The sequence below is a fragment of the Sebastes fasciatus genome, chromosome 8 (assembly GCF_043250625.1).
Source record: "Sebastes fasciatus isolate fSebFas1 chromosome 8, fSebFas1.pri, whole genome shotgun sequence".
NCBI lineage: Eukaryota > Metazoa > Chordata > Actinopteri > Perciformes > Sebastidae > Sebastes > Sebastes fasciatus.
In genome coordinates, this window is record NC_133802.1 from 3,446,137 (window position 1) to 3,461,916 (window position 15,780).

The 15,780-nt window shown below is 40.5% G+C and overlaps 1 protein-coding gene across 4 annotated transcripts in view; it reads left to right on the plus strand.

Annotated features, from left to right (window-relative positions):
• Positions 1-15,780, plus strand: part of mtor (mechanistic target of rapamycin kinase) — a 130,166-nt gene that overhangs the window by 8,209 nt on the left and 106,177 nt on the right. For all 4 annotated transcript variants that reach the window (XM_074642846.1, XM_074642847.1, XM_074642848.1 and 1 more), the window contains exons 10-18: positions 193-321; positions 566-810; positions 2,081-2,290; positions 2,504-2,709; positions 4,266-4,388; positions 4,824-4,907; positions 5,929-6,021; positions 6,480-6,614; positions 8,656-8,785. In XM_074642846.1, coding sequence (XP_074498947.1) covers positions 193-321; positions 566-810; positions 2,081-2,290; positions 2,504-2,709; positions 4,266-4,388; positions 4,824-4,907; positions 5,929-6,021; positions 6,480-6,614; positions 8,656-8,785 — 1,355 coding nt within the window. The remainder of the gene's footprint in view (positions 1-192; positions 322-565; positions 811-2,080; positions 2,291-2,503; positions 2,710-4,265; positions 4,389-4,823; positions 4,908-5,928; positions 6,022-6,479; positions 6,615-8,655; positions 8,786-15,780) is intronic.

Genomic DNA, 15,780 nt, shown 5'->3' on the forward strand with positions numbered 1-15,780 from the left:
TCCTTTAAGAATCATTCTAGTGTTGCAGTTTTTGGTTGTACTATATTGGACGAGACTTTCCTCAATCTCCCAAATACTAGTTTAATTTCCTCTGTGGTAAACCTGTTTAATAATAATTTTGGGATACTTTCTATGAAAGGAAAGGAGACTTCCCATTAATGCATGTTTTCTCACTTTGTTCCATGTGTGCAGGAGGCAGAAGACCATGCAGGTGGACGCCACAGTGTTCACCTGTATCAGCATGCTGTCCAGAGCCATGGGTCCCAGCATCCAGCCAGACATCAAGGAGCTGCTGGAGCCTATGCTGGCTGTGGGTCTCAGGTAGGACAGAACGGTTTCACCACTGTGCTTAATAATTAAACCAACAAGGTCTGATAGGATTTTTATGCTGGTTTTATACAAGTAGCAGGCTTTAAATCCAGAGTTTTGACTTGTATGGCTTGTTCTGTTATGTTCAAAGTTTGATGTGTCGATAAACACACCACAACACACTTCTTTGTCCTCATCTAAAGTTGACAGCGATGATGATATCGGGTTGTTTGTCCATTTTGTCCTGTTCATCCAGTCCTGCGCTGACAGCAGTGCTGTACGACCTGAGCCGTCAGATCCCCCAGTTGAAGAAGGACATCCAGGACGGCCTGCTGAAGATGCTTTCCCTGGTGTTGATGCACAAGCCCCTGCGTCACCCCGGCATGCCCAAAGGCCTGGCTCATCAGCTGGCCTCACCGAGCCTCACAAACATCCCCGAGGCCAGTGACGTAGGCAGCATCACACTGGCCCTTCGTACACTGGGAAGCTTTGAGTTTGAAGGCAAGAACCTTGCAAAAGACACAGCTTTAAAACCGGACCATCATATAGGATCTTCGTGTTTATTTTAAGGCTGTCAATCAGTTATTGTCCTTTGGTAATCGTGATTAATTGCAAGTTAATCACACCTTTTTTTATCTGTTCAGAATGTACCTTAAAGGGAGATTTGTCAATTATTTAATACTCTTATCAACATGGGAGTGGGCAAATATGCTGCTTTATACAAATATATGGAAAATATTTATTATTGGAAATCAATTAATAACACAAAACAATGACAAATACTGTCCAGAAACCCTCACAGGTCCTGCATTTAGCATAAAAGATATGCTCAGATCATAACATGGCAAACTGCAGCCCAACAGGCAACAACAGCTGTCAGTGTGTCAGTGTTCTTACTTGACTATAAGTTGCCCCCAAACTGCATGTGATTATCATAAAGTGGGCATGTCTGTAAAGGGGAGACTTGTGGGTACCCATAGAACCCATTTACATTCACATATCTTGAGGTCAGAGGTCAAGGGACCCCTTTCAAAATGGCCATGCCAGTTTTTCCACGCCAAAATTTAAAGTGTGGAGCGTTATTTAACCTCCTTCGCGACAAGCTAGTATGACATGTTTGGTACTGATGGATTCCTTAGATTTTCTTTCATTCGATGCCAGTATCCTCACTAGCTTTAAAACTAAGCCAGCTACGACCTAAAAATTGCAAGTCGCATTTACGCATTAAGGAAATTAGTGTCATTAAAACAAATTTGTTATTATCGTGTTAACTTTGACAGCTCTAGTTTATTTCTTAAGCAACACCGGAAGGGAAAATCCACAGATTGAAAAACATGTGCAGACCTTGAGTCTGTAAGAAATGATTAACTGAACTGCAGGAAAGAACTGCAGTGGTTGTGTTGATGGGTATTACTAGCTGTTTTCTGGACTGGACCCATGGAGCTTGAGTCACTGAATCATCCAGCAGCCCGGGGTGAAACAATCACTTCTTAAAGTCTTATGTTGTCCTCCTGTAATGGACGGTGGGGTGGGTTTGTCTTTTACTGCAACAACAAGATGTGGTCACACTGCTGAGTTTAGTTTTGAAATCCCAAACCAATTGAAATTGAAACTTTATACTTACATTAAACAGTGCAAAAAATACATGCTTTATGATTATCTGTATTACTGCCCTAACTTGTCCTAAACTACAGCTGTCCAAAACGTAGTTATAACGCCAAATCTCCCAGTTCATGGGTTATTCTAACTCTTCTTTCTGTTCTTTCACCAGGACACTCCCTCACCCAGTTTGTGCGCCACTGTGCTGATCACTTCCTGAACAGTGAACACAAGGAAATCCGGATGGAGGCAGCTCGGACCTGCTCGCGCCTCCTTACCCCCTCCATTCACCTGATCAGCGGCCACGTTGTTAGCCAGACGACTGTACAGGTTGTTGCAGATGTGCTCAGCAAGCTGTTAGTTGTTGGCATCACCGACCCAGGTAACACATGAAAGAATAACACAGGGGGAGGAAAGGGGTGGTAGATTTAGAAATGGGTGAGAGTGATGAGAACTGTAAAAATCAGCATTGATTATAAGAAATGTTGCTTTTGTGGCACCTGTTAACAGCTGTAATGAGCCATGACAATAAAGGTAATAGGAGTGATTAGAGAGCCAAAATGTCTGACTTTTTCTTGTCCCTGTTCTTCTGCAGATCCAGACATTCGGTACTGTGTGCTGGCATCTCTAGATGAGCGTTTCGACGCTCACCTCGCCCAGGCTGAGAACTTGCAGGCGCTGTTTGTTGCACTGAACGACGAGGTGTTTGAGATCAGAGAGCTGGCCATCTGCACAATCGGACGCCTCAGCAGCATGAACCCGGCCTTCGTCATGCCCTTCCTACGCAAGATGCTCATCCAGGTAGGAGAGGCACAACAGATGGCACACTATGACTAGTTTAATGGTTTATTATATTGAACGTTTGATATTCATTTATTTTTGCCCCTTAAGCTGAGTTCACACTGCGCGACTTTCAAAGTCGTCAGATCGCTGTGCTGTTTGCACTACACAACTTGCTGTCTTGTAATCGGGAAGTTGTCATGGTTTTCACACTACATGACTGATCGGCGACAGGGGGTCACACACTACAAGATCTTTCACCGGGAGGAACCCCAATGATGTCACCAAACTGCGTTTTGTCACGAAAACACATGCGAAAAGTGACGGGCGTAGTCATGCTTATTGATGTTGTTGTTGGCACACATGTTCACATAATGGCCTGTTTCCACATATCTTTACTATTTCCCCTATGTAGATCAGTCACTGTGCTATCTGTTATGTTTATTCTTGCAAACATCCAACACCCTAGGTAGGTGCAACAACAACTTTGGCCCGTGTTGCAAATGCAACACATACAGTAAGTTCCTATTGTTACAGGTGACGCATCCACCAGGTTTCGGTTTCCCTTCAACCCGTGTCTCGCGCTCTCATTGGCTGTACCTCTCCGAAAGGTCCAGATATTTAGCATGCTAGATATCTGGTATGTGTCTGCAAGGCACTGACAAGCCTCTCACGCTCGAGTCTTTGAGCAGTTCACAAATGGCGCTCGAGCACCGACGTGCGAACGCCGAGCCAACACGGATTTGCTTCTGATCTGGGGCTTTTGTCTGGGATCTCCAAAAAACTGTCTGCGAGTGGAAAATTATGGCTTAAGTTGTGTAGTGGGAACCAGGCATTCACTAGGCTGGAGTTTGTTGTGATTTGTGATTTGTCAGTGGACAAGATCAACACCAGATGTTTAACAGCTGTAATACAAGTGACACATTTTCATTATTAAAGTTCAGGTCGGGGTTACAGTCCGTCCAGTCAGGTTTTATCCGGCCATGGCAATGTACCAACATGGGCATGGAGGAAAAAGCCTTCTTTCCTAAAAACGTATACCATTTGAATAATTTGAAATATGCTATACTCACTTAAGAAATCTCCACAGGCTTTTAATCACATTTAAAATAGAGCATGAAAACATTCTGTCCAAGACATTCATGAAATTCAGTTTTGTTTTTTTTATTCATAAATCAACATGGTTACCAGTGTGGTTATTCCTGTTAATGAACAGGGTGTTAAATACAAATATAATATGACATATATATAATATATATAATATATATAATATTTAGATTTTTACCATCATGCACATCTACAGTATACAGTATGTACATAAATGCATGTTTGTTCTGCTTTAAAAGATCCCTTGTTGTTTCAATTGGACACCTTTAGGTGGCAGCAAAGGCCGTGGTATTATGCACAGCTTAAACATCCAAAGTATTCCTCTATAAGACATAGAGAAGGTTTCTTTTTTTAAGACCCCCTCTCCCATAACACCATTATGAACATTATGCATCAACCTTTTAGATTTATTCCAGATAGAGAAGAGTTCGGTGCATTATACTTACCCGTCTTTTAACTTTTTGTTTCAGATCTTAACAGAGTTGGAGCACAGTGGTGTCGGCAGGAACAAAGAGCAGAGCGCCCGTATGCTTGGTCATCTAGTCTCCAACGCCCCCCGCCTCATACGGCCGTATATGGAGCCCATCCTCAAGGTACAGGTCTGCTAGTCCTCCACTGTGAAGGTGTATGAGTGTATGAATGTACACCGGGCTGTTACCTGAGTGGAGCATGTGTACTCAGTAGACTTTCTCTGTATAAGTAAAAAGAGATCTCACACACATGTCTGTTTACAGGTCTTGGGGAGTTCTACTACATATATGTAAAAAAAAAAAAAAAGTTGGATAAAACTTTTGTTCATTCAGAGGGAGCTGTGTGAAGTCTGATAAATTGCCTAAAGTGATGTCACCTTGTGTGTGGAGTTATAAAGAAGTCATCTTACCAGATCTCTGTAGTCTGCACCTCACGTCTGCTTGAGGCTACATTAGCCGCTTCTAGCATAATACACCCAAAATCTCCAACCAAACTGTCGGTGGCTGAGTTGCATTGTTCAATGGGTTAAGTGACCCATTTATCTTTTACTTTTGCAGGCTCTCATCCTCAAGCTGAAAGACCCAGACCCTAACCCTGGAGTGGTCATTAGTGTGCTTGCGACCATCGGCGAGTTGGCCCAGGTAAGGCTGAGGGTTTCAACTCAACATCAACATTTGAGCAGAATTTGTTGTGCACATTATTGCATTTGTTGAGTCTCTGACTTAAAACAGTTTTAATACAAGCAATCTGAGCTCGTCCTTCTCTGAGGTGTTAAGTCAAGGTAGAGCCCCACCAATGGATCTGCACATTGCTCCACCCCGTCCAGGTGGTTCGATGGCCCCCACAGAGGAGTCAGGAAAGCACAGTTAAAGGCAGGCAGACTCTGCAGTTCAGACAGAGTGAAGGAGAGGCTCAGGTAGACCAAGTGTTTACGGTTAACTCAGTGCAGGAAGAGGCAGCAGCCCAGCTGCTCAGGAACCAGCGCAGGAAGATGCAAGAAAACGTAGGGAATACAGACAAGAGCCATTAAATGTCATGTCAACTTGCATGCTTTGTAAAAGCTTAAAGCCTACTATGTGTAGAATTTGAAAAATTTCAGATTTTGGTAACTAGTAGTCAATGGTAGTATAAAAAAAAGACCAATCAGACCCAAATTAGTGCTGTCTATGTGAAAGCAACACATAGACAAAAAACCCAGAAAACTTTCCATCAGAATAATTCAACAAATGCTTTTTATAATATCATCGTTCTACACATAAGGACTATTTTTGACCAAATACCTCGATATCAATATTGGGACAATATTGTAGGGTTGACCATTGGTGCTTTTACAGAATATTTAGACAATGAGATTTTGAAAGTGACATCATTGTACTGTGATGCAGCCTTTAAAACCAGGAAAAGACAACACTTATGCCATATTACGATATTACGATATCCAAAATCTAAGATGACATCTAGTCTCTTATCATGATAACAAAATAATATTGATATTTTGTCCAGCCCTAGGTCAGATTGAAAACCCCTCTATCACTAGTCATTTTAATGTATGAAGTAATTATTCAATCCCGTTTAGATTTTAGAAGATCTTAGTGACAGAAAATTGGATAGTGTGTGAGATATCCTTGGTTTTGATTGGTTCTCCTGTGCCTGCCCTGCCAGGTGAGTGGCCTGGAGATGAGGAAGTGGATGGACGAGCTTTTTCCAATCATCATGGACATGCTGCAGGACTCCTCCTCGCTGGCCAAACGACAGGTACGCCAAGAATATTAGTGTCTGCTTCATCTGGTTCTAATCTTCTTTTTTTTCCTCAATTTTCCTTTTCCAAGTTCTGAAAAATATTTATTTCTTGGGTACAGTAAATACACGTCTACATACTTCAGTAAACAGAACTGGATGTCATTTAAAGTCACACAGAAAGCATTTTGAGAGCATTTGGGATCATTCAAAAGTGTTAACCAATGTCTTATCAATCGGGGACTGAAATGTTTGAATTGATGACCGGAGCAGGCAAACAGGATTAATGGATGTCATTTTTATTTACACTTTTTTAATACAGAATAAGACAATAAGAAACCAAAATAAAGTAACTGCTGCATTGTTTGCTAAATAGGTAAATTTTTATTACAACGATGGTTAAGTAACAATGCAAGAAAAGTGCATCCCAAACAGTGGCGTTGTTCAAAGAGAATCTGCCTCTGACTTTCCACCAGGTGGCGCTGTGGACTCTGGGCCAGCAGGTGGCTAGTACAGGTTATGTGGTGGAGCCCTACCGCAAGTACCCCTCCCTCCTGGAGGTGCTGCTCAACTTCCTCAAGACGGAGCAAAACCAGGGCATCAGGAGAGAGGTATGCACCCTTCTTCCCCCCCACGGTTTTCTTAGTAGCAACCCAACTCCGTCGTTCAGTGACTCAATATGAGGCCCTACCTGTCAGCATACACTAAACAAATGAAGGTCTGTTTAATTGTATTGACTTTGACTGGTGGATTATAATCACAGGAATACATACTGTATGAGGCTATGCACATTTTCCATAGTTGTATGGAATTTTTTCCTAAGTCTTGAGCTGTGATGTAAGTGATAATTGTCAAAGTTTCTTCCCTCGCCTATTACATTACGTGCGTCTCGGGGTGCATTGTCACTGTGTACGGCGTGTGGCACGTGGACATTGACTCTGGCAACTCTTTCCCTTGGATCCACCAATAAATCTGAAAAACTGTTGGGCTAATTATCCAATGGTTGTTGCTAGTCTAGGTTGTGCTCAGTGCCATAGCCTCTGCACTTCTTGAAGGAACAAACTACAAACCTTTTACAGCACGCATTTATGTAATGTTGTCATTTTTTATTGAAGGAAAACCACCGAAAAATCTGTCATTTGAGTATCAAATACTCCCAGCCTGTAGGCCTAAATAGATGGCTCTGCGTACTGCTCTACAGAGGATTCACAGCACTAACTAGAGATTCCAGTGGGGACTCAGAGTCACTGAAAGAATCACAACATCCACAGAAGCTTCTCAAACCACTCATGCAATACTCCACATCTCAAAATGAAACTAAGAGCGTCTGTCTCCACAGTAAATCATCTGTTTTTATTTTCTTGCATGTCTATTCATTCTGTTTAAATCCAGTATTTCTGCACAGTTGCAGATACAGATCAGGTTACACTCATATTATTAGTGTTATACTATTTGGAGAATTAGATTCCTGCGTAGGATTGTTTCAGACTTGTGTGATCCGAACATTTCCAAAAACTCCACAGAGTGTGGTAAAGTCCAAAAATCAACATTTTTTGAAAAAAGATAAATGTAATAATTTACAAAATTCACAACATGTTCTTATGACTCCACGCCGGCGACAGCCGTGGCCGTAGGCATTATGTTTTCGAGTTGTTCGTCCGTCCGTGCCGTTCTCGTGAAGTAATAGGAATCTCCGGAACGCCTGGAGTGGATTTGTTTAAATTTGGCACAAACATCCACTTGGACTCGAGGATGAACTGATTAGATTTTTGTGGTCAAAAAGGTCAAAGGTGATGGTCACTGTCACCTCACGTCCGTCCCATTCTCATGAACGAACGTGATATCTCAGGAATGCCTGCAGGGAATTTCTCCAAATTTGGCATAAAACATTCACTTGAACTCAAGGATGAAATGATTAGAATTTGGAGTTCAAAGGTCACTGTGACCTCACAAAACACGTACTCAAGAATAACTCAATAACTCGAGAATTCTCATGCTAATTATGACAATTTTCACACAAAGTCTAATAGGATAAAATGATGACAAACTGCAACTTGACTGGAGGCATACAACCGCGAGGCGGTAATTCTAGTTATCTAATGAAATATTGTGCTTCATTCCATATTTGTTGGCATTAAGCCTTTCAAAAACATTTTCACTGAGGTAAAAAAACAGTTTTACTCTCCCTTTGTGTGCTTGCCGCTTGCTCCCTTTGTGTGCTTGCCGCACACAAAGGGAGGCACCCACCCGTATTAACGTGGCGGTCTGACAGCATCATAAATTACATTACTGTATATAACCACAATAACAAAAAATCAACTTTTTTTTTCTAATTTCTTTGATGATGTGATGATGTGCTGAAAATATGACGACAGACATTCAAAGCTTCATTCTCAATAGAATCTTTAAATGTAAAAAAATGACATTGGTACAGCCCTAAAATACGCTACTTCAACAGAGCTGCAGATCTATAAGGAGGCAATAGCACTTTTTATTTTCTTTGTATGCTTAGACCATGATCTTGGATATATTTCTAAACATCGGAAGTCAAATCAAAGTCATGTCTGAAAGTCTTGATGAGGACATGTGTTCCAGTGGAAGGAAAACATCATTCAGTGGAAGATTGCTAATTGTGTGCTGTGTGTCCAACAGGCTATCCGTGTACTGGGTCTCCTCGGAGCTCTGGACCCATACAAGCACAAGGTGAACATTGGCATGATTGACCAATCGCGAGACGCCTCCGCCGTCAGTCTCTCCGAGTCCAAGTCCAGTCAGGACTCAGGTAAGGTCCACTATTACTAATCACAGTTTTGGGAACAACTTTGTTTGGAGTCAGAATACAGATTAGTTTAACTTTTTATTTGTGTTTCTCAAAGTTACAGCAGTATTAAATTCTCAACTCTTGCAATTCTGCAACAGCTGGGAAATCTCTAAATCAACACGAACCTTTTTATAATCGGACTGTGTGGGTCTATGTATTGGGGACCTTGGGGTTGTTGCTGTGATTACAGTGTGTCTGTGTGAGCCTGATGGATGGTATTGTAAAGAGTCTGTATATAGAGTACTTGGTATCATTGTGACCTTGGACTTCTTACATTCATCATAACGGAATTTGTGATGATTGATTCTTCTGTCGGCCAGATTGTAAAGGGCAAGTAAACCACAAGGCGGAGGTCATTATACTGTAGTGCTTGTGTTTAGTAATTTTTAAAAGGAAACATGTTTCCACTAAGGCGTGAAGGATATACTGCACTAGTCCTTCTGACACTCTTTCAACTCTAAACCTCTCCCAAACCACCCGTTGAGGTGGTCAGATGTGTTTGGACACATCAAGAACATAATAGTTATATATATATATATATATATATATATATATATATATATAAATATATATTTATATATATATATATATATATATATATATTTATATAAATATATATTTATATATATATATATATATATTTATATATATATATATATATATATATATATATATAAATATATATATATTTATATATATATATATATATATATAAATATATATATATTATATATATATATATATATATATATATATATATATATATATATATATATATATATATATATATATTTATATATATATATAAATATATATATATATATATATATAGGGGCGTCTCTACATAAACAATCAGATCTAACCATGAAGTTCACAAATCTGGCAGCAGGCAGCCAAGACAGTAACACACTTCTTAAAGATGGGCTGTGAGGCGACTTATTGGAACAAACTACTCCAGTTTTAAAGGTCAGGTCGTTAGCATTGTAGAAGATGCACGTAAATGACATTTTAGAAAAGGCGTCTGAGATGTAAAACAAGGCATTTGCAGTTGTCATAATTTGATTCGTCACATGCAGCGTTTGGATTTCTAAAATACCAGCTAAGATTGAATTGCCTCCTTTTTTTTTTTTGCCATTCCCATGAATCATTTAGTGATGCAAAACAGCTGATGTGAAAAGGAAAGAGGGTCACAGACTATACATTTGATAAAGCGGCTGTTTATAATGATATGAGATGTTTTATGCTTCACAGAATTGAACAATATTCAATAGTGAATCAGAATCAGAATCAGAATCAGAATGGTATTTATTGCCAGGTGTAAGAGGTATACACTAGGAATTTTCTTTGGCTTTGTGGGAAATCTAATTGAGATATTAAACCATTTGTGCAGGTGTGATCTTTGCACACATTTGCTTGTTTAAACTTGAATGCACACACAGATTCTCCTCCGCTATAGTTACAAGTCAGTGCTGGCGGAAAGAGCTGTGAGCAAAACATCCCTTTGCAATATTGCAGCACAGTTTTTCTGTGGTCAGAATATGATCTCTCTGGTTACTTGAATTGCTGAATCCCAAAACCAATGTCACACTTATGATTATCTACAGCTCATTAGAAGTAGAGCACAGTGAAGTGATATGTCTACCCACTCAAGACAAAACACAATTTTCAGAGGTCTTGCCCCCCCCCCCCCCCCCTCCCCTTTCAGGATCTAATTTCTGGCTTCTGTCTGATCTACACCCAACTAAACCTCCTCTAAAATCTGGGTCTGCCAGTTCAGAGGGAAATGTAACCACGACAACTGGAGTGGGATTTTTTAGAGTGGAGATATTATTTAAAGTGACCCACTTTAGACGGACATCTCTCCAAGTGTCTGTTGAATAGACTAATAATTGTAAAGGATTTATGTCACTTTTGTGTGAGAATTGATACGGATGCAGTGCATACATACTAAAATCATTCATCTTCGTCATCACTCATCAATGGAGAATTTGTTGCTGTCTAATTCTATTATGTCAATATGTTGGTTGTCATAAACCATGAGAACAAAGCATGAGCTATGTGTGACAGAAGGGAACACCATTTTATTACCTTATCAGTATCTCTATGGAAAGATAAATTTGTGTCAAAATACTGCGATTACTTCTGGTATACCAGGTTACACATCTGGATCATATTCTCTCCCAACCCCAGGTTGTTTTAGCTCTTAAGCCAAAGTTGTACTTTTCGCGAGGGTCTGCTAGGGTCCACATGACGTCAACAGTGGGTGTGTACGTAGGCTCTGTGTCGATGTCCTCATACCGCCAATTTGTTGTGACCAGTCAGACAAGTGCGTACAAATCCGCTACAAGTGGTTGCGTAGCGGTCTGCTGCACATGTGTGGAACGCCTCCACCAAGCGGACAGTATAAACAGAACTACTACGCGTCCATGGTGTCCACAGCTGTCCGTGTACTTGTCCATTTGGAAGTGTAACCGAGGCTTTAGGGTAAGCAAGGGTATCCATAAGAAGTGGTAACAGTCTTAAGCCAGGATAGCCCAATAGGCCGCATTGTTCTTAACTTTACACAATATGAAAGAAATAACATACGGATGATTTTAGCCTTTTTAGAGCCCTACCAGCAGAGGGGTAAAACCTGTGGAGTTTATCCTGAGAATGGCACTTATGCAAAGATTATGTTGTCACCAAAAACATTACGATTCATCCACTCTTGACTGCGATTAACCACAGAAACTCTCGTTGGTAATTCAGGAGGTTTTGACTTCCCTACTTATAGATGGAAAATTTGACCTGATGATTGTGCAAAATGAAAGGTCTCGCTGTCACTAAAAGACCGTCATCCTCTGGAGATCTTGAAAAATTCAGAACAATGACAATACAAAACGGTCAATTCAGGTCTCCACTCGTCTGATCCAGTCATGTGTCTCACAATGTGATCTTGGACAATATGGTAATAGTTTTACCAGTTTGTTCTCCGACGAAATGGACTGTGACCAGAATTGGAGGCTGTATATCTGCTGGCAGATTTGTCAGGGTCAGTGTCTAGAGCACCAGCAAGATTTGACAGCATGTATTTTGTTACGTGGGAGGCCCATTGCCTCACCTGACTTCAAACCAGACCCATCACGTCACTGCTGAAAGTCAGGGCCATAAAAGTGAATGAAATGGTGCGTATAGTAAGTTGCTGTATTTACATCTGTTATTATGGCTAAGAAACAGTTCAGTTTTTATATCTACACAGCTGAAGCCTGAATTACTACAGTACTGTTGCCTCACTTAGCTGCCCTGATGCCTGTTTGTGGGCTGTAAAGATACAGATGTGTTGCCATCTATCGCTGTCATTAATCTAGACTTGGTGAAGGCCAGAATAATAAAAGATCTAAAGTTACCCTCTTTAGCCTGCACGCTCTGTGCCAATGTGTTTTGTCTACAGTCCAGAGTCTTCAGGGAGACAACTGGAGCAGCTGAAACTGTACTCCTGCAGAAGGCCAGTGAAACGCTAAATACCAGACGTCTGTATTCTCAGATGCCTTGTAAAACTTAATAGCTTTGCAAAGATAAATGCTCAGACTGACCCCATTTGCATTGCCTGTAACAAAACACATTAATAAAACCACTTATTTAAAAAAAATAAATATGCATTCTAAATGTTAAAAAGACCACCACTGTTGCTCGGTTTCTTTTAAGAAATACATCAAATTGTGCTCTCTAATTCTGGGCACGACCGCCGAAGCCCTCTCATGTGGCTCTTTAGATTCTACTGTACTTAAAGGTGATTCTGAAGTGGCTCATTACAGATGGCAGCAATCGCATGAATGCTAAATGTTAGGGTGAGAATTACTGGGTGTTCAGACCAAAAGCGGCACCGTTTGAAAGCAAAGCAAGTGGCAGCCCAAGCAAATTGGTCCAGGAAGGCTGGTTTGAGTTGTATATAATATCGAGTAGGGTTTGAAGTTTTATCAACATCAAAATGCTCCACAGCTGTTTAAAATGCTACGGGACAGGATTTTGACATCTGTCATCTTATCTTCTGTTTTTGATGATTGCTAGGCGAACAGATGTATGTTCCCACAATCAGAGATGTGAGCTTGCAGTAACGTTGCATTGTGTTGTTGTGCCAAAAGTCGATACGGCTTTGACGTTTTGGCTGGATTACCTGCGTTTTTTTAATGGAACCCTCTTGCATCACATTTCCCACTGTGCATATGCAAGGTTATCATTTAAACCTGCAGTAGCCAGTTTGTGGCATCATTGGGCAAAAAATCCATAATAACCTTTCCACATATTGTAATTCAAGTGTTCTGAGAGAAAACTAGACTTCTGCAACTCCTCATGGCTCTGTTTTCAGGCTTTTAAAAATCTAGCTTGTAACAGGACACTTTGGCCAATCACAGGTCATTTCAGAGAGAGAGAGCGTTCCTATTGGCTGTTTATTCAGCGGTGGCAGCTGTCAATCACTCGCAAACTCCGATCAAACGGTCAAACTAGGCAGCGCTGATCAAATATGAATCAATATTCTGTTACTCTAATGCCTATTCCCACATAAAATGTTTTCAGAAAGATCTTGTAGTGTACTGTTTAGCTGTAAAATGAGAAAGTTTGCGCGGGCTGGTGGGCGGTGCTTGGTATTTCCTCAGCTGATCTCAACATGGACGGCTGGGTCACAAACGTCGTCATTTTACAGCCAAACAGTACACTACAAGATGTTTCTGAAAACATTTTGTGCAAGAAATAGGCATTACAGTAACAGAACATTGATTCATATTTGATCAGCGCTGCCTAGTTTGACCGTTTGATCGGAGTTTGCGAGTGATTGACAGCTGCTCAGAGACGGCAAGGCTCCAGCTCGGCTCTGATTACCTGTCTCATGCTACTCTCAGGATATAGTGACCGTTTTATAAAAATAACTTTTTTAAATGATATTTGCTCCAATCTGCCTACTGCTGCTTTAATGTAAATGTTATGTGGCATAGAGGGAACATGTTTGATCATGTAGTTGTCTTTACCTTATGTGTCATGTTCATGCATATCCTGTGCTTAGTGTAATTCAATTTGTGCTTAGGCATGTATCTGACTGAAACTTACTGTATATCACCGTGAGAACTTATATCATTTTGCATTACCTCATAACGCCAAAACCAGAATGAAAATAGCCCAAAAAGAAACAGTACTATGTATATGTTGGCAAACAGAGTACTCTTGTGGTTTAGACAAGACTAAACACACACACACGGCATAATCATCAACTCCTGCAATCTAGCTTCGTCGTATCAAAAAAGAAATAGAATTTGAATTTAGAGAATAAAAATCATTATTTGATTTGTTGTCCACTGCTATAATACAGGTCGGTGCCAGAACTGACAAGCGGCCAGCAGCAACAAGCCAACAATATCAGCTCTCTTCTCCCATCAGCCTATTATTGTTGTCAAACTTAACAGCCAGCACCAGAAGCACTTTCAGCTGTATTTAGTGTGGAGAAGGAGGTGTTGATGTGGATGGTAAGGGGGGGGGGTGTATTGGATGCCATAAATCACCGTTGATATACTCAGACTTGCACACTGGAGAATTATTGCCTGACTAATAGTCTCTGAGTGTCATGACGACATAGCCTTCTGTCCTACTTAGTCACAAGGACTGGGCGCATGAAGTTATAGTTGGAATTGGATTTATAGCTGTAAACTAAGCTCCAATACTCGTGACGGTATGATCACATTTGGAAAAGCCAGAAGTAGTTTATAGGGACAGTTTTTATTCTTAAGAATCAAGCTTGAAGTATTCTTTTACTGTCTGACTAAAGAAGAATTGCAATGCTTCTGACTGACACCAGTTTTGGCTTCACGTTAAAGACAAAATCTGTAATCCAAAATAAGAGTTTTTCCCCACCACCAAAAATCAAACCACTAGTTATTATTAATACAGGGCTGCATTAAAGTTCAAAGTTTGTTTAAGGATGGTTTACATCTGTAATATTTGTAAAAAAACTGTGGGCAACTCCAGGGTCTGAAAACGTGAAGGCAATTCTGAAGTGCCTTAAACTTGCATTTTCTCTAATAGCCAGCAGGGGGCGACTCCTCTGGTTGCAAAAAGAAGTCTGATTGTATAGAAGTCTATGAGAAAACGAGCCTACTTCTCTCTTGATTTATTACCTCAGTAAACATTGTAAACATGAGTTTATGATCTCAATCACTAGTTTCAAGTCTTCTGCAAGATTTCACAGACCGGAGGAAAACAAGCAGTCAGAGCTGACCTGAGATCTGCTGTCCATCTGCTGTCTATGAGAGCCGGCTGTCAATCACTTGCGAACTCCGACCAAACGGTCAAACTGGGCAGCGCTGATCAAATATGAATAAATATTCTGTTACGTTAATGCCTATTTCTCTCCTCAGATGTTTTCAGATATATCTTGTAGTGTACGGTTTAGCTGTAAAATGAGAAAGTTTGTGACCCAACAGCCATGTTGAGATTTCCTGAAGGAACACCAAGCACTGGTCACATGACTGAAGCACAGCCAATAGGAACGCTCTCTCTCTGAAATGACCTGTGATTGGTCAAAGTCTACCATCATGGGCTAGATTTTCTAAAGCCTGAAAACAGAGCCATGAGGAGGAGCAGAAGTCTAGTTATCTCTCAGAACACCTGAATTACAATATGCTGAAAGGTTATTATGGAATTTTTGACCAATGATGCCAAAAATATACTGTCTACTGACACTTTAACGATGATTTTCTCAGGGTAAAGTGATTCCAGAAAACATATAGCCACGGCCTGTGGTTCATTGCGCAACATACAACCATTTCTTCTTCAGGAGTGTAAGATGTTAAATCCCTTTAAGTCCAAAATTATGTTTAATGGGGGACCGGTCCCAAACAACAAACTTACCCAAGTGTGCATTTTCTGTTATTATTGCTGGTATAGTAACTGTTGAGTTATTTTAAGACACTGGAAGGAAACAAAGGACC